The sequence below is a fragment of the Peromyscus leucopus genome, chromosome 4 (assembly GCF_004664715.2).
Source record: "Peromyscus leucopus breed LL Stock chromosome 4, UCI_PerLeu_2.1, whole genome shotgun sequence".
In the NCBI taxonomy this organism is placed as follows: domain Eukaryota; kingdom Metazoa; phylum Chordata; class Mammalia; order Rodentia; family Cricetidae; genus Peromyscus; species Peromyscus leucopus.
This window is the reverse complement of record NC_051066.1, coordinates 86,030,321-86,043,604: the sequence shown is the minus strand read 5'-3', so window position 1 is coordinate 86,043,604 and position 13,284 is coordinate 86,030,321. Positions and strand designations below refer to the sequence as shown.

Sequence of the window (13,284 nt, the reverse complement as noted above, 5' to 3'; positions counted from 1 at the left end):
AGTAGCATGAGTGAAATAATGGGAACAATATAATAGGGATTCCAGACAGAAAAAACTCTTTCCCTGTCTTTATCTTTCTTTGTTGGTCATTCTCTACATATTCCCCCACCCCCCCCTTGTTTGTATTGTGTGTATTTATTTTGAAGAACCTGCTCAACTAGTCATGTCATTTGTGGGGATGCCACAAATCACTTGTCAGATTGAATATGGTGAATACCAAGGGAAAAATTGGCATAGTTGATGTTTGGATCTCATGAATTCCAAGAGTATCTCAATGCAGAGTTCAAACTTTTTTTTTCTGTTACTAGGTTCAAGTGAGAGACTAAAGATTTTGCTTTATAGATGGTAATGAATTTTACTCAGAAATCTACTGATCAAATCTAATTTCACCTAAAAAATCCCACAGAAACACCAAGGCAAGCATCAAAAAATAGACCCATTACTGGGTTACAATATACACATGTAAAATTAACCAAGTCAAATTTGAATCTTTCCAAAGTTTGATTCAATCAAGAAATTTTATTCATTGGTCTGAAACTGGAAACAATCTAAGGTCCCTCCATGAATAATGGATTAAAGCAAATGATACATTTACATAATGGAGTATTACTAAGCTGTCAAAAACAAAGGACATCATGAAATTTGCAAGCAAATAGATGAACTATAAAAAAATCATCATGAGTGAGGTACAGGCCAAATGAAAACATAGAATGTACTCATTTATAGTGATATTAGTTGTGAAATAAGGGTAATCATTGCTATGGTCCCCAAGCCCAGAGAAGTTAACAAGGAGCTTAAGAGGACAAAAAGAATCTCCCTGGAAAGGAAAATAGAATAGATTCAAAGTGTGTGGGCATGTTGGAACAGGAGCAACCAACTGAAGGTGAGAGAGAGAGAAAATACTGGAAGAAAAGACTAGAATGGGGAGCATTACAGGGCAAAGTGGAAACCTAGTGCAATGGAAACTCTATGGAATCTATGCGAGTAAGCCTAGCAAAGAATCCTAGTAATTTGGCACACAGCAGAATCATTTGTCTTCCATAACCAGGCAAGGTCCAAGTGGAGATATTGGGACACCAAGCCAGCCACAAAACTTTTGTCTGTTTGTTCTGCCTGCAAAATATTCTGAGACCAGAGGCTAGAGAACCCTCATCAAAGAGACCAGAGAGACTTCATCCAGTGACTGATGGGAGAAGATGCAGCCCCACAGAAAATATTAGGCAGAGCTTGAAGTCCTGTGGATAATGGGGGGAGGTAGGTGGATCTGAGAAGCCAGAGCATATGGGACACCACAGGAACAGGGCCCACAGAGTAAACTGACTGGACTCATGGGTCTCACGAGATCAGGGAGCCTCTATGTCTCTGCATTTTATTATGATGAGCAGCTTGTGTTCTTGTGGGATTCTAACAGTGTGAAAAGGCTGTCTCTGACACTTTGTCTACTTATGGACATTTTTCTTACTTGATTTCTCTGTCCAGTCTTGATGGATGATATGGTTGGTCTTATTGTAGGTTGTTATGTGGTATTTGGTTGATGTCTCTGGAGGCCTACTCTTCTCTGAGCAGTGGCACTGGGGTACTAGATCTAGGGAGAGAGATTAGGGAGAGAAGACTGAGAGAGGAGAGGAAGGAAAAAAGATAGAAATCCTGTCTTTATATATTTTGACAATAAAATAACTGTACTTTGTAAAATCATAAAAACAAAATCGTCATGGTAATATGTAAGTAAGATGTTAGTCCATCTCAATCTCCATCATTTTTCTCTAAAATCTTCATTCTGTAATTCCCTTCTTCCCTCCCTCTTCCTCTTGCCTTTAACTTCTTTCCTTCTTCCTCTCTATCATTTTGTTTGCTGCTATCTCTGTCTGCCTACATTTGTTGTAATCAAATATTTGCTAGTTATCAAATTTTAATGATTGTCTAAAAATTTCATTTAAATTGACTTGCACAAAATAAGAATCATGATAATGCTAGTATTGCAGTAGTTTGTAATCAGGTTTTTTTGGTCAAACAGCTCACAAATAATGACATCACGAGACTTATTAATTATGAAAGCTCAGCTTTACATTAGGCTTGTCCCAATGGCTTTTGTAGATTAAAGAACCCATATTTTTATTTTTGTGTGTTGTGTCTGACTTGTTCCGTGTCTTCATGTATCTACTGCACCTTGATTATCTCCTCTTCCTCTCTCTGCTGGAACTCCTGCCTATCTCTCTTGCATAGCTATCACTGCTCAGCTTTTTATTAAACCAATCACAGCATCTTCACACAGTTTACAAATATTCCACAACATTTCCCCTTTTTTGTCTAAATAAAAAGGAAAGGTTTTAACTTCAACCCTAGTAAAACTATATATGATAAGAAACAATTATCAGGTAAGAATTATATTCACAATATTTAATGCCATTTATATCTGGCATATTCAGAGAAAATACTCTATTATCTTCTTATCTTGATGAATTTATAGTTTTATACCTAAACCATTTTCTATCATAACTTAAATAAATCCAAAATATCTTTCTAACTTTAAAACATCCTTTATTAAACTACTTAAGCTTTTATGTTTTAAACTTACAAACTTCACATCTATTACTGTGGACTAGATATCCACGTCTTGCTCCATTTTGTGTGTTTGGAACTTTAAAAAACTACTTTCCAGGTTTATGTGGAAATATGTGCACCCACATTGGATGCCAAATGTAATTGGCTTTTCTTTGGCATGCTAGCTTACAAAGAATGAAATAGAGACTAATTATTAATTATTGAAAGCTCAGCCTTAGTTAGGCATGTCCCACTAACTCTTATAACTCATATGGTTAATTTAGCTATTTTCTATCATGTGGCTTTTATCTTGCTCCTACTTTTTGTGTCTAACTCATTCTACATCTTGATTGTGTCTTCTACAATCGATAAACTGGTTAAATGACTTTTCAGTCTTTCAGTCTGTACAATTCTTCAAAAGTGTTTTTTCACTCCTGAATTGATGAATATTCCAGATTATTGCCCCTATGACCAATTCAACTTCAATGTATGTTATTGTCTATCTAGTATTTTTCAGATTTCTCTTTTGTGTATAATACCTATAAAGGTCATTAGATAGATAATCTAATTGAATATGCTAATTGATACTTACTTTATATATTTTCCTTACATTGATATGGATCATGATCCATGTGTTCAGTTGCCCTGCTTATCTATCTCTTACAAATGTTTTTGTAAAAACTGTTATCTAATAATTTTAGTTTGTATTGTTATAGTTATTAATTTTCTATTCTCATGATTACAAATTTGAATTACAAACTTGAATTTTCCTAAACATTTATTTCTGAACTATGTAATTACCTCTTCTCAAACTGAAAATATGAAAAGAATACTACTTGATCGGGTTTTCCTTTTAATAGTCATATTACAGAATATTTTGGTTTTGTAATATTAATGCAAGAACCCAAGAGTTTCAGAATATTTAATAAGCTTGCTAGTTCCATCAAAGGAAATGAAAATGTCATTTTAATTATTTTTATTTAACTTTTATTTATTTATTTCAGTTTTTTTGAGACAGGGTCCTCTGTGTAACCTTGGCTGTTCTCGAACCTCTCAGTAGACCAGGTTGGGCCTCAAACTCACAGAGATCCATTTGCTCTGCCCCCCTAAATTCTGAGATTAAAGGTGTGTGCCACCATTGCCTGACTTTCATTGTTTTATTTTGCAATCGTTGTGTGAAATTTTTATGTGCTAATGCTTCAAATTATGCTCTTCATTGCCTCACTGATCCTCATATGACCATTTCTTGGCAGAGTATTTTGGCTTTTTTCCAGTGTTATTTTAGTTTTATAGTAGGTATTAGGTTCCTTTAACTGTGATAGGAAAAATTGTTTGGATCTGTACACCACATATATTCAGCACTTGGGAGTGTAAATAGGTATATTTTCATAAATTTGAGGCAGCATGGGCTACATGATGAGTGTAGGCCAGTCTGATTACATGTATGATACTCTGTCTAAAAAGTAAAATACAGAAGTTACAGAACAATCTTGCATTTATAGTGCAAACCTGAATCAAAATTTACCCAGGATTTGAAGTTTTTTTTCAGTGACAAATTAGTCTTGATAACAACACAAGGATATTAGATATGATTTTCTTCTTTTCAAACTCAAAAAATTTTTTTGGAGGACACATCTTGAGAACTTAATATCTTATTAAAATAAAATGATATATTTATAATTAAAAATTAAAGAAAAAAATTCGTTATTTTAGTTCTGAATATTTTTACTATTAGTATTAATGTATTACTTATTTTCTTATTCAAAATAAATGTTTTTTAAAAGCAAAAAGTAATATTATCAACTTATAGACAGTTTAACTCTGCATGTTTTCATTTAGTGAATTGTTTCTTTTCATTGATATTGTATCACTTAAGTGAAATATCATTAATCATGTATTTTGTTGAAACATGTTTTCAGAGATTGTAAAATGATTTATATTTACTTTTAATATTAATTTTGGAGAATTTCATACATATGTTCATTCATGTCCCTTCTCCATGAATCCCCCCAATCCACTCTCCTTTTCTAAATCTACCCAAGAAATTTGTAGGGTTTTTGTTTTCATATTTTTTAAATTATGTACATGTATATATGACTATAAATATGTGCTCATGTGGGCAGGTGAATACGGAGGGCAGAAAAGTATCAAATGGCTGGAGATGCCAGCCATGAGCTGCCTGACATTAGTTCTGCTAAGTGAACTCACTTCTTCTGGAAAAGCAAAAAGCATTCTTAACTCCTGATTCATCTCTGTATCACATGAACTTTTTAGTTTTTCAGTTGATTTAATTCTGTAGTTTTGTGTGTGTGTGTGTGTGTGTGTGTGTGTGTGTGTGTGTGTGTGTTCGTGTGTGCTCAATACAGAGGCTGATGTGTGTGGAACCGTTTATGCACATGTGCATATGTATGTAAGGGTCATAGGACACATCTGGAGGTATTCAGCTTGGTTTTTAAAACAGTGTCTCTTACTCACTGTTAACTTAGGTTGTCTGGCTAGTGATCCCCAGAGCTGGGAACAGACACATATACCATTAGGTTCAACCTTTCCACATGGGTTATAGGAGTTGAATTCAGGTAGTTGCGCTTGCTTGGCTAGCATCTCCCTAGTGCTAATTTCTTTATTTTTAATTATGTAAAACAGCTTTGATTCTCAAGTCAAATTATAAAATAAGTTTAGTTAAGACTAGTTTATAACCTTCCTTATTCTTGCTGATGAAAAAATTTCATCATTTAAAATGTTTTATTAAATATTCAAGAAATCACACATGTATGTATCTGTGTTTTAACATAAACTTAGCATTCTATAGAGACCCTTTGACACCTTATTAACATCACCTAATCTATGTCTTGTAGATTGCTCCAGTGTAGCATTTGGAGGAAAAAAAATTGTTTTGTAGTTGTTTACTATTCCATGATTGTAACTTAAGCAAAGAATTGTTACTGATCTCTATTTCAGTATTATTTCATCATTTTCATTTATTATTTTATCATTTGATGTGATACTTTTGATATCTGTAGTTTTGATAAGATAGCTCTTGGAGAGAAGTAAAAGTACATTACAGATTAGTCACATGTTATTTTTTGGTCACAGACATGAGTTGCTCCATTGTTTGTTCTCACCAAATACAGTTCGCAATTTTTCTTTCTCTATGGCTCCATTCTTAGTTTGTACTATTAAATATTGAGACTATGTATCTCATAAGCCAGGACTAACATTACCATATAATTTTATATGCATGTATTTTTAGCATGAAACGATGTAATCATTTTTCTTGTAAATATGGTTTTCATCATACACATAAACTGTAAGATTATATCTTTGCCCAATTTTCTATTAGATTGTTGAGTTAATGAAAGTTACATATATAAAATAATGGCTTTTCTTTAAATAATGAAGTTATCACTCTTGGTGTGCTATTTATTCTCTCATCTTTTTTAGGTAGTTTAATCTAACTTTAAAATTAATTATGTATATTGTTATAAGAAAGCTTTATTATGAATTATAAAGATATTTACTCAACTTAAAAATATTTGTATCATTTTTAAACAGATTCATTTCTTGAGTTTATTTAGAAATTGTTCTCTTAAATGATTACCTGATTCAATAACTCATGCTCCACATTACCCCTGTTATTCCACTAATTTATAAATAACTCCTTTATTTTATCATTGATTAAATCATATGTAAGCTTTTGATGTGATTAGTATCTTGATGGATGTATGTTCTATTTTTTCACTCTAGTAGATACTATTTCAAACCCTTTATTATCTTAAATTCCATTTCTACTCATTCATTCATTCAGATTACAAATCATTCAGGTATGTTCCTTGTTCCTCAGAATATGTGACATTCAACTTTAGTCTGCTTCCATGACAACCACTGGAAAGGTAAAAGAATTGGTAGAAACATTTGTTATTTTTTAAAAACTTAGTGTTTCCTTTACTTTTGTCCTGGCCTTTAGAATTCCGCACTAGAATTGAAGAGTATGTGCACATTAGTATGCATACAAATATGCACATTTGCACATAAATGTACACATTTTAATTGTAAATATAATGCTCCAAATAAACATCTGCTAAAATCAGAATGTGTAATGTCCCTGTAGAGAGTTGTAAAATACTGAAGTTTGAAGTCTCTTGAATATGTTAACATAAATCAATATCAACATGGATATTATAATACAACAAAATATTCATTGAGTGGTGAATATGTAAACATGTTTATATTGTCTTATGTATCTGTACTATTTCATTGCTTCTCATAATAACTGTATGTAATGCATATCATGATCTCTTTTTTACTAATGTGAAAACCAAGCATTACCAAAGAAAAATTAGTAATCATTCATACTCATGATTAGTAAGGCTTAAGTGGAATTGAACCTGTGTCTTTTGACTTTAAAATTGAAAATGAAATGTATATAAGTGATACACTTTGTGTCAACATGGTAAGAGGCTGGAAGATTCTTAATTGTTTTTACTGCTTTGCAACCTGTTGTATCACAGGTTTTTGAATAACGTGAAGGCAAACAATATTGGAAAGTTCAGTCTTCCTAACACACATGATAATGATCTAATAGATTGTGGTTTGCTATAGTAGTAGGAGATATGGTTACTAAGTAGGAATATCATTTATGAATCTCAATAGTTGGCATATAAACACTTATAACTGAATCCCTCCTTTCAGTAAAGTGGGTCGTAATACTTTTCTAATGTTTTTATGGAAAATGAGCCAAATAAAATTTTCTTTAATGTAAAATAATCCAGCTTATATCTTTTGTTATTTCACACCCCAAAATATCCAGACAGTCTCAGTTGTGCAAAAATAATAACATGATATCTTCAATTGCTCTAAAAATTAATGAAATAGTATTTTGAAATAGTGTTACTAATTTGGAAACTATATAAAATATAAGGTATGATCACATAGAATAAACTGAGACAATATGTGAACCTTCTTTATTAATTACTAAGTGAGGTAAAAATGGAATGTTAAATCATCATAAGGTTTGCAGAAGAATTTAATAACTTACTTCTCTCATTATCTCAATCTCATGGCTACAGAGGATCTAAGACTTTACCCAAAGTTTTAAATTCCATTGTTTTAGACGTCTCATTGCAATTTTCATCTCCGTGTTCCTCAATGTGTATATAATGGGGTTCAAGAGAGGAGTGACCACAGAGTAAAACACAGCAAGGAATTTGTCTAATGACTTGATGGGAAAGGGCCAGGCATAAATAAAGATACAGGGCCCAAAAAACAAAAGAACTACTGTGATGTGAGCAGTGAGTGTGGACAGAGCCTTAGATGATCTGTCAGAAGGGCGGCGCTGGATGGTCATTAGAATGATAGTGTAGGAGATGATTAGGAGAACAAAAGAACACACAGTGAGTATACCACTATTGGCAACGACCATAATGTCTAACCTGTATGTGTCTGCACAGGCAAGTTTGATTACTCTAGGAAGGTCACAATAAAAGCTGTCAACCTTATTGGGACCACAAAAGGGTAAGTTCACTGCAAAGGCTAATTGACTCACTGAGTGTAGGAAGCCGATTCCCCATGCAGCAGCCACAATGCCAACACATACATTGCCACACATAATTGTAGTGTAGCGTAGAGGCTTACAAATTGCTACATATCTGTCAAAGGCCATGGCTATGAGGATCACCAGCTCACTCCCACCAAAGAAGTGAAGGAGAAATATCTGTGCAAGACAGCCCTTGACAGAGATGACTTTGCGTTTGCTGAAAAAGTCAGCAATCATCTTGGGAGCTGTGACAGAGGACAGAGACAGATCAATTAGTGAGAGGTTGGCTAATAGGAAGTACATAGGAGAGTGAAGGTGGGAATCAAAAGTCACTGTTACGACAATAAGAAGGTTGCCAAACACAATTCCTACATAGAAAACAAAAAAGAGTGCAAACAGGAAGATCTGAAGTTCTTGAGAATCGGAGAGTCCAATAAAAATAAATTCAGTCACCACAGAATGATTTGTTTCCTTTGATGATTCATTCCAGAAGAGAGTTTCTGCACTTGCCTGGAAAAGACAATGAAAGGAAGTCAGAGTTGTTATATGCAAATCGACCCTGGGCTCACTCATTAAGAACTTGTTGCGAGCTCTTGCACAAAAGTTTCCAAACTAAAAATCACAACTCATGATTTATAGTACGCTGCCTCTTTTCTTGTCTTGTTCTTCAGGTAGCCAAGGCTCCCACATCTCCTTGGTTCTAGACTCCATCCTTACACAATGCTCTTCTCCTTTCTGTCCTCTTTATCTGCATTCTTATCCTAGACTGACTTCCTTTTTTTCTGAAGGTCAAGACACTATGGTGTTATGAATACTCCTTATATTTTTAATGTTAAAATGGTTAGGATAAAAAAGAAATTTGCCAAAATGAAGCCAAAGGTAGAAAACATAAAGGACAAAAAACCATGATTTAAAAAGAGCCTGTGCCACAGCAGAGATGCATAATATAAAAGACAGATAGATATGATGAATAATGTCTTATGGGAGATATGAGGACATAATGAGTTATATTTCTTCAATTTCTTGGGAGAATGCTGTTATTTGTTTGGATATTTATTTCATCACAACCCGTTGTGCTTAAATTTATGTTTATTTCTGTACTCTTCCAGATCTTTTTTTTTTTTTTTACCCCTGCTCATTTATGAATGAAATTGCTGTTTGCAAAGTCCTATGAAAGTTAGTGGCTCTATTTTTTGCAAACATAAGGACAGATCTAATTATAAAATAATTTATGAAACTTCTTTCAGTTCTTGTCTTCTTTACCAGTAAAATATAATTATCCCAGCACTGACAGTTCTCAGGGATAGGTTTCCTATTGTGAGATACATTATGGTGTGATTAGTTCATGAAAGCCATTCTTTAGAATCACACTATGCAAATTAAAGTTGCTTTCGGTGTTTGTTTTAAACTGTTGAAGCATTTTGTCTCACTGATAGAGAAGGAAAAATTCCAGATTATATCTCCATGTGAACTATGCTTTGGATAAAGATGGTTCAAGGCTTCTCATATGCAGAAAACCAAAATCTATTATAGTAGAAAATAAGAATTTAAGAATGTTATTTTTCAGGAAAAAGGAATTTTGATGCTCACTATGGGTCATACCTTCAGAATTTATGTTGCTAAAAGGAGAATGCTAAAATGAAATATTAATCTAGGGTCCTTTGACCAACACAACCTCCTCCAAATTCATTTGGGACTCTGAAAAAGACTCAAGAAGTTTTATAAGTTGTAATGATTTTATTATCAAATTTGCATTGCTGAAGGGGTTCTTCTGCATATTACACTTTGCTCATATTATAATAACTAAGGGACAAGTGTGATTAAAGAGAAAATACTTCTATCTCATTCACTTTGAATTCAGTCACCAAAATGTTGTGATTTTCATAAACAAAGTTTACCTTGACTTTTTTCTATCTTTCTTTCTCTTTAAAGAAAATAACTTTGTACTCATAGGGATGGAAATCAAGGCTTTGGGTTTAAGCACAGATCTACTGCTTGATCCTGGATGTATTAAGAAAAAATTCTGGGTTTCATTTTCTGTTTTCAAGGTAGTACAACCCAATTAATAATCATCAGATTTTCTACACTTCTAACAATATATTTTGCAACTTCCATGTGAGAGAAATATACAAAACTAGGTTTCACTAGGATTACATAAAACAAACAAAAACAACAACAAAACAAACAAACAAACAAACAAAAATCACACAGAGGAAAGAAAAATGTTAGATTTTTGAGGGACAGAAGATTTGTATGTAACCAATAAATAGGGAGGGAGGAATATGTTTAACTAAGTAAAATTAGTTTTATTGGGCAATAATTATTGTCACTAGAACACGCCTAACAAGCGTCATACTTTTAGTATCAACTCATGTTAATAATTTTAAGTATTTAAGGCAAGCCTACGGGGTTTTCCATTTGTTTTTTTGAAGAAAAAAGCTTAACTGAATCCTAAACAATGAATTTCTACTGAGAGAAGCATTTAACTACTAATCAAAATCTAACCTGCAGTTGCCTGTACTGGTGAATTTTCAATTTTGTCATTCCACTTACCTCTTTCATAACTAGAAGAGACAGTAACTTTAAGAGAAAGAATAGTACAGAGTCTGTCTTATACTTTTCTTCATTTGTTGGATTTGGTTTTTATGTGACTTGTCCTGCTGAGCAAACTGATTGGCTAATGATAAGCATCATGCGTTAACCAGAAGTCCTTGGAGGATCCAGAAACAGCCTGAGGTTGACTGGGGATAGCGACTCTTAGAGTGTCACAGGTTTCCCTTGGCCATTGGAGGAAAAATGGTCTATTCCTGACTTAAGTGACATTGCCAAAAGTACTTGGATTGTTAGATAATATTACCGACTCACTCAATCTAACTGTGATTGCCAAAAAAGCAAAATTAATAAACTAACATTCAGAAATTAAAATCTAGACATATTAATCAGTCAGTGAATGGTAATATTTAGATTTTGTGAGAAGAGCCTAGCTTAAGACACTGATGTCTAGTATGTGGAGGACATAAAAAAATTCCTTGACTAATATTAAAAGTCTCAGTTGTTATCAGTTCTGTGGAGACCCACAGAGGTTTCCTAGTGAGAATTTACTCAAAGTCTGAGAATCTGAGCTTGCTTTACCCAGCAGGGCTGCATAAGGAGATGATTTGACCACAGGTGTGTTTACCAGGATCTACACTTGGCTGTATAGTGTGCTTTGATCTAGCAACAGGGAGGATTTTTTTTTCCCTCTCTCCGTGGCATGTTATAAAAAGCCTTTTGAATAAATCTTCGAGGCCACTGGGTAGTGATCCAGGCCCTCCTGAAGCTACCCTGTGTTTCTGTCTTTCTTCTTGTCAACTAGGTCTCTTTTTCTAGCTAATATTTTCTTATCCCTCTTTCATAAGAACCCTTCAAAAGGTGGGAACTGGCCTCCCATACAGTTTGTTTTATTTTGCAGTGTTAGTTAGCATAAAGACACTAAAATGAGCTGAGATAAACAACTAAGATTTTTAAATTCTATCTAACTTCAGAAAATAAGTCTCCTGAAATACTTTAAATTGCACATGCATTTTGGAAAATCACTAAATTATTTGAGGAAGATTACCAGGGTAACAAATTTGTGTTGTTTTACAAGAGGAATATACAAAAGTATTGCATCATCAAGTACTATAGTGTATATCTAAAATGACAATTCATATAATATATTGCAAACCCTTCTGAAAGAACACATACAAGTTTTTATAGTGTTGCTTTCCCTACTATTTTAATCTTAATGTACACAAACCATTTTCTCTTCATTTTATATATTTATATACTTTATTCATTGGATTTGCATAATTTCTTTTTTGTTTCTCAGTGTATTTATTACCAAAAGGATGCGACATTGTTGAAGTTATTTTGTAAAGAAAAGGATTGGTGCACCTATATGTTTGCATTCCTGTTTCTACAAGTATTTCAGTTTTTAACTCTAATGTTTAGGAAAGCAGCTATCAGAAAAACCTTTGAGTTTTTTTTAAATTTTTAATTTTTTTTTTATTATTTCTTATATGAGATTTTCTAGTCATTTTACATATCAGCCATGGATTTCTCTGTCTAGTACCAAGCTGCTTTTATTACTGTAGCTCTATAGTAGAGCTTGAAGTCAGGGATCGTGATGCCTCCAGAGGTTGTTTTATTGTACAGTATTCTTTTGGCTATCCTGGGTTCTCTGTTTTTCTATATGAAGTTGAGTATTGTTCTTTTCAGATCTGTAAAGAATTATGTAGGAATTTTGATGGGGATTGCATTGAATCTGTAGATTGCTTTTAGTAAGATTGCCCTTTTTACTATGTTAATCCTAACTATCCATAAGCATGGGAAACCTTTCCATTTTCTGATATCTTCTTCAATTTCTTTCTTCAGGGACTTAAAGTTCTCATACAGGTCCTTTGTTTGCTTAGTTAGAGTTACCCGAAGGTATTTTATATCATTTGTGGCTATTGAAAAGGCTGATGTATCTCTGATTTCTTTTTCAGTCTGTTTGTCATTTATATATAGGAGGGATACTGATTTTTTTAGTTAATCTTGTATTCTGCTACATTGCTGAAGGATTTATCAGCTTAGGAGTTCCTTGGATGGATGTTTGAGGTCACATACGTTTACTATCATGTCATCTGCAAATAGGGAAAGCTTGACTTCTTCCTTTCCAATTTGTATCCCCTTAACCTCCTTATGCTGTCTTATTGCTCTGGCTAGAACTTCAAGTACTATATTGAATAAATATGGGGAGAGCAGACAGCCTTGTCTTGTTCCTGATTTTAGTGCAATCTCTTTGAGTTTCTCTCCATTCACTTTGATGTTGGCTGTTGGCTTGCTGTAAATTGCCTTTTTTTTCTGTTTAGGTATGTTCCATGTATTCCTAATCTCTCTAAGATCTTTATCATAAAGGGTGTTGGATTTTGTCAAGTGCCTTTTCAGCATCTAGTGAGATGATCATGTGTTTTTTTTTTTTTTTTATATGGTGTATGTCAATGACAGACTTTCATATGGTGAATCAACCTTGCACCCCTGGGATGAAGCCTACTTGATCATGGTGGATAATTTTTTTTTTTCCTTTGCTGAGCTTTCTTTCTTTTTTTTTGGTATTTTTTTTTTTGTATTTTTTTAAATTTTACAATACTATTCAGTTCTACATATCAGCCACGGGTTCCCCTATTCTCACCCCTCTCCCCCCCCCT

The 13,284-nt window shown here is 33.4% G+C and overlaps 1 protein-coding gene across 1 annotated transcript; it reads right to left on the bottom strand.

Annotated features, from left to right (window-relative positions):
* Positions 1-7,612: 7,612 nt before the first annotated feature.
* On the bottom strand, positions 7,613-8,647 carry LOC114687862 (olfactory receptor 4F4). The gene has a single exon (XM_028862504.1). The coding sequence runs from the start codon at positions 8,645-8,647 to the stop codon at positions 7,613-7,615; it is 1,035 nt and encodes a 344-aa protein (XP_028718337.1).
* Positions 8,648-13,284: the final 4,637 nt, after the last annotated feature.